The sequence below is a fragment of the Solea solea genome, chromosome 6 (genome assembly GCF_958295425.1).
Source record: "Solea solea chromosome 6, fSolSol10.1, whole genome shotgun sequence".
In the NCBI taxonomy this organism is placed as follows: Eukaryota; Metazoa; Chordata; class Actinopteri; order Pleuronectiformes; family Soleidae; genus Solea; species Solea solea.
This window is the reverse complement of record NC_081139.1, coordinates 31,200,536-31,214,407: the sequence shown is the minus strand read 5'-3', so window position 1 is coordinate 31,214,407 and position 13,872 is coordinate 31,200,536. Positions and strand designations below refer to the sequence as shown.

Sequence of the window (13,872 nt, the reverse complement as noted above, 5' to 3'; positions counted from 1 at the left end):
TTTACAGTTCGAGCACAAGGTACTTACCCTATTGAAATGCAATAGGGTAAGTGATGATGCCTTCCTTCTTGATGCTCCAGCCCCAGTATTAAGTAAATAATTGCACGTATGTGTTGGTCATTCTGTTACACTAGGTTATAGTTAAGTGTGTACAGTGTGATTTGAGATAAACTTAGCTGGAAAAGCCTTCTTACACAAAATCTATTCTTCTCTTTATTCTTGTGTCCTGATGAAACACATTTTTACTGCTAAAGCCTAAAAACCTGTCCTATCCTTTTACATCAGAAACACCTGGTGTAATGTGATTCTGTCTAATGGTCACAATATCAGGACTTACCCACATCAACATCATCATCATCCCCACCACTCTCCTGATCACCATGTCTTTTAGGAGCATTTGTAGAGGTTCCATCTATTGAACGGATATCCACATTAAGTCCAGTCCACTCCCCATTTACAATGACTATACTTTCTTGCCCACTTACCACTTAACAGGTATATATATATATATATATATATATATATGTGTGTGTATAGAATAGAATAGAATAGAATAGAATAGAATAGAATAGAATAGAATAGAAATACTTTATTCATCCCCAAGGGGAAATTGTTTTGACATAGCAGCAATACAAACAAATATTATAAACAAAAAATGTAAAATGTGCAACAGTGAGAAAAAAAGTGCAATAATAAAGGAGTGGCATAATGGAGTGCAATGTCATACTGTAGGAAATGTGCATTGTGCAAATGAGCAGTATTTTTTTTTTGTACTATTACAGAGAGTTATTGTAAGTTTTGATGGCTGATGGCAGGAATGACTTCCTGAATCTGTCCTTGTGACAGCGGAGCTGTCTGAATCTCTTGGAGAATGTGCTCTCCTGGGCCTGGAGGATGTGGTGGAGAGGATGATCGGTGTTATCCATGATGGAAAAAAGTTTATTCAGCATCCTCCTCTCCACCACCGTTTCCACGGTGTCCTGTTTGCAGCCGATGATGGAGCCGGCCTTCTTTATCAGTTTGTTGAGTTTGTTAGTTTCACCGGCTCCAATGCTGCTCCCCCAGCACACCACAGCAAAGAACAGTGCGCTCGCCACAACAGACTGGTAAAATAACTCCAACATCTTGCTGCATACATCAAACGATCGCAACCTCCTCAGAAAGAAGAGCCTGCTCATCCCCTTCCTGTACACAGCACCGGTGTTAGCCTTCCAGTCCAGTCTGTTGTTCAGCTTCACACCAAGGAATTTGTATTCCTCCACCATCTCAATGTCCTCCCCCAGTACCCTCAAAGGTTGTGGAGCTGTCCTCTTCCTCCTGAAGTCCACCACCATCTCCTTGGTCTTGGTCACATTCAGAATCAGGTGGTTCTCACTGGCTCACTTCACAAAGTCAGATACCACTGTCCTGTACTCCCCCTCCTGTCCATATATGTATGTATATATATATATATATATGTATATATATATATATATATATACATATATATGTATATTATGCTATATATATATATATATATACATATATATATACACATATATGTATATATATATATATATAAGGAATCAGATTTGTATCAATAAAATCAAGTAAAACTTATATGTCATACAGACGTCGGAATTTAAGAAAGAATTAAACTTGCTGAAGCAAAAAAATATAAGTAGCACTCAAAATTTGTGAATTATGTTTTGCATTTCTAATTTTTTTTTGCTTCAGTAAGTTTTATTTATTCTCAAATTTACATTGAAGGTTTTGCTTGAGTTTACTGTCAAATCTGATTCCATATATATATATATATATGCAAGAGAATTATATAAATAAATAATATTTTTAAAAATATAAACATTTTGTGTAAATTACCCATGAATACACATATTTTTATACATTGAAGTTAAGTTGAAGATTAATTGTTCATGTCATGTCATAACATACCAAAAACCACAGAGTCCAGAGTCATCAGACTTTTTCCTGTGAGTGCCTGTCCTCCCTGCTCCATCGCAAAAAGGAGCTTTCCGATATTAGCCACCTGAAAAGTTTTGTCTGTCTGGCGATAGTAATCGCAGTGGACTCTTATGTCATGTCCCATAAAATGGGCAACTTGCTCCAGTTCCTGATTGTCAAGGTGGAGTAGTTGACATAACGTAGCCACATGCTTTCTCAACTTTGTTGACCGCAGGAGCTCTGGATTGCTTGCCTTACACTCTTGTGCATATTTCCGGAGGCAGTCACACCCTCGAACATTTGTCATCGTACCAATCCTAGCAAATAGGAACGGGTTTTCATGAAGTATGCCAACTTTACTCCGCATTTTAATCATAAAATCAATGGATGACTTAGTGCAGTCAAGTAGGAGAATTGGCACTTTTCTTCCTCTTTTTCCACGGGTCACAATCCGGGTAAGTTTTCGGCTAAGTTGTTTCTCCACTGGTGAGAGGGTTTCAAAAATTTCCTTATTTACAGCACCAGTGTCCGCATTCAGATATATCTCTAACGTTAACGTTCTCGACGCTTCTCCTTGACGTTTCTTGTTGAAAACAATGATCTGTGAAAGAAGACACTCGCTTAAGGTTTTGTAGGCTGTGGTGGTCACATGTCTTCCCAATTCTGCCTTTGCTTCATTCTCGAGTTTCCTCAAATGGTTCTGAAGACAAACAATGTCCTCTGTCAAAGGTATGCAGTCTTCCTTGTTCCACCTTCGTTGTTCCATGGTACTATGAGCATTAGCCGACACATAACTTGACCAAGAGGTATCAAGTAGCTCTTTAAATTTTTTGGCTTTCTTCTCAACATCTCCACTCATCAAACAATGGCCAATTCATGTCTCGGTTGCTCCCTTTAAAGAAAATCCTATTTTAACTGCTGTTGATGGCTTTCCATATTCACTCTTCTCTGTGTTGTAATCTGACACACTACTTGCTGCTTTGATAGCCAGATGAAATTTGGTGGGATCACATAAGTCTTTGAGACCGGAGACACATTTGTCAATCTCCTTTGCAGCCAACACAAATCGTCCTAGTTCTCTCATTTTCTGCGCTATGTATCGATGTTGCGATTGTTCACGTCCTTTTTTTGCAAACAGTGCATATCCATATGTACAAATCATTTTGTCGGTCCTGATATGTGAAGTGACATGATCTTGCATCATACTATGAATAATGTTTTGAATTTCCTGTGATGAGTCCTTGATTGGAATGAGTTGTGAGGAAGCTTTTTGTACCCGTCTTTTACCCCGCACTGTCTCCTCTTTCCTATTTTTCCTATTCCTACAAGTCTTTCGGTGTCTCCAGAGTTCAGTGCGCTTGAACATAGCAAAACAATTTTGGCATGGAAGGAAGTCCTTTGGAGATGCACCTTTATGTGGCTGCTTCCATGTTACAATCTCCCCCTGGCCATCTTGTAAAACTTTCACATTATGCTGCCAGTTTCCCTTATTCCGAAGGGATTCTAGAAGTATCCTCCTTTGCTTGGACCATGCTGGGAAACTGAAGGCATGGGCAACATCAGTTTCTTCACTGTGTTTTCTTTCCAAATGTCTTGCTATCTTCATATTAGCCTTTTCACAATACACACAGTAATGTGCCTTGTCCCAGGCTCTTCTGCCATTTTTCTCCTGGCTCGTTTTGACTGTTATTTGTGGTCTCTGTTTCTTACTTCTTTTTTTTTTATTTCTCAGAAGGACATTCCAGGACCTCATCCTCAGTAGGGATGGGTATTGATAAGATTTTTGCGATTCCGATTCCATTTTCGATTCTGCTAAACGATTCGGTTCTTTATCGATTCTCTTATCGATTCTCATTTGGAAAAAAGGAGAACAAACAGGTCAATTAGAATCAACTTTAGTTCAGTTAGAAGTAACATGACTTTACAAACTGTCTTGAGGTATAATAATAATAAAATAAATATTCTTGTATGTAGAAATTAACAACATACAATACAAGATAAGTTATTCTGTGGCAAATACAAGAATGGCCAGTAACATCCAGTAACATTTTTCTAATAGCCAGTGACGAATTCAGTCAAACTCAATGGAACTGTGCATTATTACAGCTATGACGTACAACAAACTTTGTCACTGTTCGGTGACATTCATCTACCCTCGCCTGGGTCATAGCTTTCCCTGCCTCCGTGAAAAGAGGGGCTACAGGTAGACATGCACTGCCAGCCTCTGAGCCAGTCAGCCCCTTGTCACGGTCATTTTCTAAATTAAATGCAGAAGGCATTCATTTAATGTTAACTGTTAGTAATAGCAGGTTTTACAACGAGGCAAATGGCGCTAACATGATAGGCAGTGTTGTTACCTGCGGTATTAACAGCAGAGGAGGACATGCTAACGTTGCTGCTGCTGCTGCTGCTGGGTTGAGAATCACTCCGGAGCGTATCGAAAACGCGACATTCATTCAAAGTTATCGCATGCTGTGTGCGCAAATGTTTCTGCATATTGGTAGTATTTCCTCCCGTTGATGAAATCTCCACTTTGCAAATATTGCAAGTTACCCTGTTGTCACCCTTTCTCGTGAAATGTAACCACACTTTCGAGCGTTTGTACCGCTTGGGTGCCATGTTGCCGGCTGCACTGCACTGGACGTCGCTACGCACGTTGCGTACCTATCTTGCGTAAGCTACGCAACGTGCGTGGTGACGTCATTCGCGCCCGCTCGGAATCGATAAGGGAATCGTTTGCAAAACTGGCAAACGATTCCAAGGAATCAAAACAGTCGGAACCGGTTCTCAACAAGAACCGGTTTTCGATACCCATCCCTAATCCTCAGTGGATGATGGTGTTGATGATGGGTGGTCAGAGTGGTCGAATGAATCCATCAAATTGGACACTTCCACCTGGGGGGAGAGTAAAGTTTTTCACTCAACAGCTCAAACCTTAAAGACATCTGTTTAGAAGTGAAACAATTAACCGATTACTAAATTAATTGACAACTTTTGATAATCGATTAATCGCTTTAAAGCTTTATTCATGATTAAAACAAGATTTCTGATCTTAAATTTAATTAGTTTAGTTTAAGCTTTCATCACTCCTTTGCTCTGGATAGCAAAAAAATCATTTAAATTGCATCAGTTTGGTTTGTGGACAAAACAAGACATTTGACAACATCATCATTTCCAGGTTTGACGAACACTGATCAACATTTTTTTAAGGCTTTCTGAGATTTTATGGACCAAACAATGAATCGAGAAAATAATGGACAGCGTAATCGATTATGAAAATAATCGATTACGCTGTCCATTATTTTCCTGATTAATTGAGAAAATAATGGACAGATTCATCGATTATGAAAATAATCGTTAGTTGCAGGTCTGGCATTGTCAGTGCTACCTGCTTTGAAGAGTGGCGGTCTCTCGCTGGCAGTGGTCTTTTAGGAACACTGAGGCTGGAAGCCTGAGATCCGAGGGGCATCTCATCCTCAGTGGATGATGGTGCCTTGTCCAAGGCCCTTCTGCCATTTTTCTTCTTTGATTGGTGCTTATTTTTCAGGGCCTCATCCTCAGTGGATGATGGTGTTGATGGGTGGTTGTCTGAGGAATCTGACTTCACTGGTTCAAACGTAGTCTCTGTGTTTTGCATCTTGTCCGAATCAGAGCTGTAGAATAAATCAATCAAATTGGACACTTCCACCTGGGGGGAGAGTAAAGTTTTTCACTCAACAGCTCAAACCTTAAAGACATCTGTTTAGAAGTGAAACAATTAATCACAATAACAATAAACACTCTATATCTCTATGGTGCAGAATAACTCAGACACACCATTATTCTGCTCTCCTAGCTTTGGATAATTAACTATCGATTTTCAATTAATCATTAATATATTTATCTTAAAAATCCAGCCGCCAAAGTTATTATAAGTATAAGCCCAGGGAATCACAACTTTAATGACTGCTATTGACATTATTGTCAGTCTGTTAGAAAAACATTTAATTTTATTAAAATCGAAAAATAATATTTATAGTCATTATTGTGAAAATTATAATTACTATTAGTAGTAGTAGCAGTTATAATGACAATAATAATATAGTATTATTATTATTATCATTATTATAATAATATAATTGTGGGCTATATGGCCGGCAGCCAGTGCTTGTAGAAGGCCCTGTGTTCACTTCACCAATGAAGTCCAACCAAGTTCAAAATACTGTGACTTTAATTTTGGAAAGAAAATCCCTGCGCAAATAATGATTTTCTTGTTTTTTTAAAGTCAGTGTTGCATTTTAATAGCCACAGGCAGTATATGTTGTGATTAAATAGTGTACATAATGTAATATAATATCCAAAGTATTAATGTAAAAACATCACAGTCACTTGTTCTGACACTGTTTTAGTGTTTTACAGTTTATTCTGTGGTGAAATCAGAGGAAACCTCTCCATGCTGTTAGCTTAGCTAAACATGTGGCCTGGCCTACAACTGCTGCACGACCTTGTTGAATGCTAAAACATTTATATAATACATTACCAGTATACTACTAACAAACACTGAAAAAAGTTACCAAAATAACTTACCTGTGCTGTCTCATGAGCCGTCTCAGTATTTCCTTGCTTATTTCTGTGCTTTTCCATCCTTATGGAATGTTCCCAATTCTTGAACTAGATAAAATTATCTTAATTTAAAATGAGACCTAAACATTTATTGATTATTTATTTTTTTAACGTAATGAATTTTTATGTATATATACACACACACATGTATATATATATACATATATATACAGTCATGTGAAAAAATTAGGACACCCCATAAAATAGTTAGTTATTCATTAAGAAATGTTCACATATCAATGTCTAATCTTGTTTTTATTTATCTCTGGAAAAGAAAGTGATATAATTGCAGGTAAACAGCAAAAAATAACATTGTTTTACTCATTAAACAAAAGACATCAACATAAATGCATATTCTAGCTGAGGACACCCTACCCCCTAATACCTAGTGTTACCCCCTTTGGCTGAAATAACTTCAGTGAGACACTTCTTGTAACCCTCTACCAGTCTCTGACATCGGTCTGAGGAAAGTCCCCCACTCCTCAATGCAGAATGCTTTAACCTGTGTGATGTTTGAGGGGTTTCTTGCATGTACAGCCCGTTTCAGGTCACCCCACAGCATCTCAATGGGATTAAGATCTGGGCTTTGACTGGGCCATTCCAGGACTCTCCATTTCTTAGTTTTCAGCCAATTCTTTGTGGATTTACTGGTATGTTTAGGGTCATTGTCATGTTGCAGGGTCCAGTTCCACTTCAGCTTTAATTTTCTTACAGATGGTCTCACATGTTGCTCAAGCACCCTCTGATACACTGTAGAATTCATGATGGATTCTATGATGGTGAGCTGGCCAGGTCCTGCTGCAGCAAAGCATCCCCAAACCATGACACTTCCACCTCCATGCTTCACAGTTGGTATGAGGTTCTTTTCCAGGAACACTGTATTTGGTGTGTGCCAAACATGTCCTATGTTCTGTTGTCCAAATAATTCAATTTTAGACTCATCTGTCCAAAGAACATTATTCCAGTCCTGTTCTTTGTCTACGTTCTCTCTGGCAAACTTCAGTCTGGCCTTAATGTGTCTCTTGGAGAGTAAAGGTTTCCTCCTTGCACACCTCCCGTGAAAATGAAACTTGTGCAGTCTCTTTCTGATTGTAGAGGCATGCACTTTCACATCAACAGTCGCCAGAGCCTGCTGTAGGTCCTGTGATGACATTTTAGGGGTTTTGGAGACTTCTTTTAGCATCTTGCGGTCTACTCTCGGGGTGAACTTGCTTGGACGGCCAGACCTGGGCATGTTGGCAGTTGTTTTGAATGTCCTCCACTTGTACACTATTTTCCGGACAGTGGAATGGCTGATTTCAAACTCTTTTGAGATCTTTTTAAATCCCTTACCAGACTCATAAGCTGCAACAATCTTCTTTCTGAAGGCCTCAGACAGGTCTTTTGATCTCACCATGGTGTTCACGCTCATGTCAACAGTCAGGAGCACACCAAACTGAATGTTTGAGGTTTAAATAGGGCAAGCCTCCTTCAAAATGTTGAGTAACAATGTTCTAATCATGTGCACTTGATGTGATACACCTATGTGTGATATCAGCCATTTTGGGGATAATGTGGGGGTGTCCTAATTTATTCCTCACCAGAAATTGCATGTTTATTTTATTACATTTTACAGAAAGTTTTAAAAAGTATTTTCTTCAGTTTTACTTGTTTAGTTATATTACTTGAATATCTCAGTATTGTTAAAATTGATATTAAATATCCATATGTCTAAATATGTTAAAAAACACACATGTTTTCATAGGGTGTCCTATTTTTTTCACATGACTGTATATATATATATTTATATATATATACAGTATATTCATATATATATATATCTGAATATAATACTTTGCTTATTTATTTATACTAAACCAGATACAGACTTCAGAGCCAAGCAGAAACATTCCACATTAGTCACAGAGCAGACATGAGAGAGCACAGGTGATGTTCTGACAACACAGCACTGAGTTTTAAGTCCAGACCTAAAACAATCTTCGGCAGACCAAGCCCACTGTGGCCCACTGTAGCCAGGGGTCATGACCCCTCCTTCCATGACATTGTTTCCCCCAAAATAACATAGTAAATATACATAGTATTGAAAGCATAATACATCCTGTATTATGTAGATCAGAGGTCAGACAGTTTTTTCGAGGTATGAAGCTATGAGTAAGTGCATTAAAACCATTATGAATAAACAATAAGTCATGTATCACTCCACTTGTTCAATAAGTATGTGCAGAACATGAAAAGTGATATTTCAGCTGCTTTGACTGAAGTTGGGCATTTGTTTTTTTCTTACATAACCAGAGTTAGTTGCTAATAATTGCTAACAAGCAAACAAGGAAAACAGGGAAATTCTGTTCATATTCTGGTCATATATTATGTATCATTGGCACTTTTGTTGTTGTAAATTCCTTATTATTTGTGCAGGTAGCTGCCTGTTGAAAAATGTTAAAAATGTTATTTTGTTCAGGCATTATTGTGGGCAGTCTAGTTTGCACTGTGGGGTCCTGGTGCTCTCTCACAGAGCAAGTGAGAAGGGTCCAGCTGCAGACCCAAGTAGGTCCAGCTGCAGACCCGCAGACCACTCAACGAAACGCCCCTTTACTCAACGAAACGCCCCTTTACTCAACGAAACACCGCTTTACTCAACGAAACACCCCCTCACACTTATCGAAACACCCCTTCACACTACACGACACTCTGATTGGCTGTCAAGAGACTGCGTCTGAAACGTGATGACGTTTACGTTGACCGAGTATGAAGAGAGAACCCGAAAAAGTAACACGGGAAAAACACGGGAAAATGACGGAGGAAAAGGTAAGAATGGATAAAAATCACATTTAGATATTGAACACTGGATGAATAGTCATTATTTGTATCCATTAAATCAATTAAGTGCGGTTTATTAACCAGTAATGTCTGCATGCTGTAACGATAGCGATTGTAACAGCAAGCAAGACGCAGCGATTTTCTCCCTTTTTTTCTTTTCTCCCTTTTTTTCTTTTATTTATATGTACATGTGGCGACACGAGGTATGGGGGAATGCCTTTTTAAGGCAGCATCGATAGATTTAATTGTTGCCAGACAACGCCACCCTGGGAATTTCACCCAGGGATTTCTTTTAAGTGAACTAACCCCAAATAAAGGGAGGCACTGAGGTTCGTTATGCAACGAGACAGAGACGGCAGTTCAATAATACAAAAACACTTTTATTTACACAAATTTCTATTTTAAAAGTAATATAAAAGAATTACTCACGTAAGGGGGCATATAAGGGAAACCAATCAGTGCTGAGACCTACAGCGATAAACCGTATCCAAAAGAAAAGGGGATCCCAGGAACACCACACGTGAAGCAAATAAAAGTAAACAAAACGAAGAAGCTACAAAGTGCTAACACAACAAAAAGGGGACACCGTGACCAGGACACCAATCCACCACCGTAGGCTCAGCACCTGAATGGGGGCGACCAGAAAGCAACAAATTAGACTACAACAAATAATGAAACAAAACAATAACTAATAACAAAAGAGAAATCAAAGAATTAATTGTACAGGAATTATAATAATTAAATCCAATGACAAATAAACAAAATTCTATATAAAAGCAACTGGAAAGCAACCCATAATAACCCAAAACTAACAGAATAATTGTAATTATGGGTTACAGCAAAACAAATTACAAATGAAATCAAAGAAATAACCAGAAAGGAACAAAATCAAATGTATATTCCCACACTGTCCTCTCATGCAATTACACACACACACACACACACACAGTTTAAGATGAAGCTGCGCCAACTATAGGCGACGCGTTACCAAGCGACCGGCGGAGCGGCAAATGCCGATGCAAGCGAGGCGATCAGTTCTTCAAACACACAGTTCCAATGAGGCACAGCAATCAGTCCAAATAATCTCTTTAAATGAGGGAAAGAAGTGAAGAGACAAAGCGGAAGCAAAGCAGCAGCGGTTCTAGGAGCAGATTAGTCGGCGCTGCGCCGTTACGGTCAGTCGTCGTACGATGAAGTGAACAAACAATGAGAAACTTATGAATGGCTGGAGGAGGAAGCTAAGACCACTGCACTACATACCGATCAGGCGATCCCGGCCAACACAGCGTGGGACGGAGGAATCACGCTCCCCGAGAGCGACCAGCGGCGGACAGTGAGCGGCACACAGCGCGGCACACAGCGCGGCACACAGCGCGCAGCAACACCCAGGTGGACCTTTATAAAACAATAACATTAGCACTGGATGGGCGACATACGTGAGAAGTGCAGCCGGCAGCCCACCTGTAACCACACGAACGCGGAAATGGAGGAAGCACAGGAGTGACGCGACCCAGCCTCCAGCAAGCAAGGGGCTGACAGGTGCTTTACGCCCGCCTTTATGTGGCAGTCTCCCACGGTGATTGTGTGGAACTGCAGCACACCTGACAGTTACCAGGACAATGAACTACGTATTGCCACATACAGGTTATAACATTGACAATATAACATTGTCTCATTTTCAACCAAGAAACGTATAAGATAAACTATATGATCTCTATATATTAGTATTTATCTGTTTTTTAATCTTTAAATGACTCTGACAAGTTGCACACAGCTTTGCTCATTTGAAAACGTGTGACCTCAGTTGTACAATTGTTAAGATAAAAGATTTAATGATGAATAATATTTTTCATGTTTAGAAATTAGAAGTTCTGTTGAATCACAGTCAACAGTGACATTTGATTTGATTTATTTCAGTTAGCCTGCATATATTTTAGGACAGGGAAAGTCTTAAAGGCAAATGCGAGACTCGGACTCGGACACTTATCAGTGTCCGATCTGCACAAAAAAGGGGAGCTATGCAAAGCTTGTGTCCCATCTGCAGGGACACCAAAGGTCAATGGTGGAGTACGGTGGTAAGTCCTAAATTATCAAATATTTTTTCATTTCAACGCTGAAAGGCTTTAATTTCCCCATGAGCCTTATGTATTATGAAATGTGATGTTATTTCTGTTTGTCCTGACCATGGATAACTGTGACCATCAAACTATTCAACTCATCCATTTGAGTATCAGAAACTCAAAATAAGTAAAGTAAAGTAAACTAATGCTGGAGCCATTTCATCTATGTGTACTGTACTTCATGTGTGTAGAATCTTAAGTCAATGTGTATTTTATTTTCACTCTTGTTGAGAATTTAGATATTGAGAAAAAGTTTCAAGATTCCTGCATTTTTATAGATGCCCCTGATAATAATGATTGTTCTCAGAAGTAATGTAACAATTTGCCTCTCAGACAGGCTTATCTGTATATCCATTTAGGGCAGTGATGTTACTGTGGCCAAACAAGTTGCCAGCCAGGATGACACCTCTTATCAGAGGAAGTGCAAATAATCAGGGAAAGAAAATGTCTTATTCAAAGTTCTTAATCACATGTATTCAGTGTTGCATATTATGTGTAATTTAATTTTAGGAAAGGGCCCAACAAGCCCAACAGAAGCGACGCGAGGCATGTTGTCTGTTAACCAGTGTAATCACAGAGGATCAGGGCATGCTGCAACACCTTAAAGTGAGTGACAATGGCATTTAGTGTGGTGTTTGTGTATTTGTATATGAATACCCAAACTAAAATCCTTAACAATTTTTATAGAACATCATCACAGGCAACACGGTGTCTCCTTGGGCCAAGAAACAGGACAGGGTCATCCTTCTTTTTGAAGATGATGAACAAGTGGACAAAGTCATGCACTTCTTGTCTGAAGTACTCGAACGTACTGAGACAGACAAGAGGTTTGCAGATCCAGTGGCATTCGTAATGGATGTACTTTTGCCAGAGGTGAGATCTCAGACACTGACACTGATTTGTAGACTACATGTTTTATATGACTGCATATGTCTGTCTCCTTTTAACACATGGTCACTGTCTAACACCATCTTAAATCTTAATCTTCATGCCACAGGCAACAGTATACGCCCTCGGAGCTGTTCACTCCATCTCCCTGGACAAAGCCAAGGAGATGTACATGCGTGGCACAGAGTTTGACTCAAGGTAAGCCGGATAGTTTAGGTTTTCAGTTTATATCTTATTATGTATTTGAGTGTCTTTAACGACTTCATTATTTTGCTATATCATTTTGTCTTGTCAGCGAGATAACCCAGCTTGGGGAACAGCTTCAGAGCCACATTTCCTCAAAAGCGAGGCAGAAACTGGATAGCTTCCTGAGCAGTTACAAGAAAGCCTTGGAGTGTGAGGAATTCCTCAGGCGCCTGTAATCCCTGGGTAGTGAATGTGTCTGCTGGATAGTCTGTTGTGTATAAAATAAAGAAAATATATCATTCATCACTTGTATTCATTACATGGATTTGAAAGTTATACAACTTTCTGTGCAGAATCAAGGGTTTCAGTGCATTTGTTTTACTTTCATCAAAAGACCTACTGATGTCCAACTGGCTGGGTTTGATTCAGATACCAATGTTTCACATATCTTCCTGGAAATAGGTAACATCTCCTTAATGACATACTCAGCAGATCTTGTCTACTTAACTTCTGTCTACCACCACCACCTGGACCACACCAGCACAGAATTTTAGGAGGGTTTCTTTCAGGTTAAAAACCTGATCAAGTAGACTTTTATTAGTTCTAATTGTTGTTCTGTCCAGTTGAACAACATGTCAAACTACAGACTAATAAGACATTCAATAAATGTAGGCCTATATTAAACACACCTTTTTGTAACATACAGGTTGCCATGATGTTGGAAGTTTGCAAAAACAAATGAAATTATTCAAAGTGTGTGTTCAAAGTGGAATTTGTGATATTATATTGTATAAACGTGATATTATATTGTATAAACGTGATAATTATATCACATAAACGTGATATTATATTGTATAAACGTGATAATTATATCACAAAAACGTGATACTATATTGTGTAAACGTGATGTTCAAAGAACTTTTCCAATCGGCATTTATATATTTTAGCAGTTTGGCTATAACATTTCATACTTTACAGAGTGACATTAATTATTCACAAATTTCACAGAAAGTACATTTCTGTGTTCATAAAAGTCAACACGAGTATTTATTCTTCTCTATTCCTGTCGCACACCGGGATAAAAGTCTCTTGTCAACAAGTGTCTATGAGATACGCGTGTGTAAATAAAGTTTTAATAAAAGAAGACGTTATCACGTTAGTAAACGTCATCACGTTAGTAAACGTCATCACGTTTCAGACGCAGTCTCTTGAGAGCCAATCAGAGTGTCGGGTAGTGTGAGGGGGTGTTTCGTTGAGTGTGAGGGGGTGTTTCGTTGAGTAAAGGGGTGTTTCGTTGAGTAAAGGGGTGTTTCGTTGA

At 38.9% G+C, this 13,872-nt stretch overlaps 2 protein-coding genes across 5 annotated transcripts; one reads left to right on the top strand and one right to left on the bottom strand.

The window, feature by feature from the left end:
* Window positions 1-4,100: 4,100 nt before the first annotated feature.
* Window positions 4,101-11,130, bottom strand: LOC131461551 (dentin sialophosphoprotein-like). Of its 3 annotated transcripts, XR_009240489.1 has the most exons (5): window positions 10,822-11,130; window positions 10,621-10,755; window positions 9,790-9,985; window positions 5,330-5,629; window positions 4,101-4,836 (listed from the first exon to the last, which is right to left on the bottom strand). XR_009240489.1 is itself a non-coding variant. In XM_058632895.1 (4 exons), the coding sequence occupies exons 2-4, from the start codon at window positions 9,799-9,801 to the stop codon at window positions 4,759-4,761; spliced, it is 390 nt and encodes a 129-aa protein (XP_058488878.1). In that variant the 5' UTR covers window positions 9,802-9,985; window positions 10,621-11,130; the 3' UTR covers window positions 4,101-4,758. The 3 variants fall into 3 exon arrangements, 2 of the variants coding, with proteins under 2 accessions (XP_058488878.1, XP_058488879.1); XM_058632895.1 differs by having other exon boundaries at window positions 10,621-11,130; XM_058632896.1 differs by lacking the exons at window positions 10,621-10,755; window positions 10,822-11,130 and adding an exon at window positions 10,349-10,563.
* On the top strand, window positions 9,216-12,857 carry LOC131461550 (PWWP domain-containing DNA repair factor 3A-like). 2 transcript variants are annotated; one of them, XM_058632892.1, is made up of 5 exons: window positions 9,216-9,348; window positions 11,991-12,086; window positions 12,168-12,353; window positions 12,478-12,566; window positions 12,664-12,857. In XM_058632892.1, the coding sequence occupies exons 1-5, from the start codon at window positions 9,289-9,291 to the stop codon at window positions 12,788-12,790; spliced, it is 558 nt and encodes a 185-aa protein (XP_058488875.1). In that variant the 5' UTR covers window positions 9,216-9,288; the 3' UTR covers window positions 12,791-12,857. The 2 variants fall into 2 exon arrangements, with proteins under 2 accessions (XP_058488875.1, XP_058488877.1); XM_058632894.1 differs by lacking the exon at window positions 9,216-9,348 and adding an exon at window positions 11,341-11,435.
* The last annotated feature ends 1,015 nt before the right edge of the window (window positions 12,858-13,872 follow it).

What these genes read in the sequence shown, in the direction of transcription:
- LOC131461551 (XM_058632895.1), bottom strand. An exon ending in ACCGCCACTCTTCAAAGCAG is followed by an intron (nt 4,837 to 5,329) that starts GTAGCACTGACA and finishes CTCTCCCCCCAG; the next exon opens with GTGGAAGTGTCCAATTTGAT.
- LOC131461550 (XM_058632892.1), top strand. Translation starts at nt 9,289, where the DNA reads ATGAAGAGAGAACCCGAAAAAGTAACACGGGAAAAACACGGGAAAATG. An exon ending in GCATGCTGCAACACCTTAAA is followed by an intron (nt 12,087 to 12,167) that starts GTGAGTGACAAT and finishes CAATTTTTATAG; the next exon opens with AACATCATCACAGGCAACAC. An exon ending in TGGATGTACTTTTGCCAGAG is followed by an intron (nt 12,354 to 12,477) that starts GTGAGATCTCAG and finishes TTCATGCCACAG; the next exon opens with GCAACAGTATACGCCCTCGG.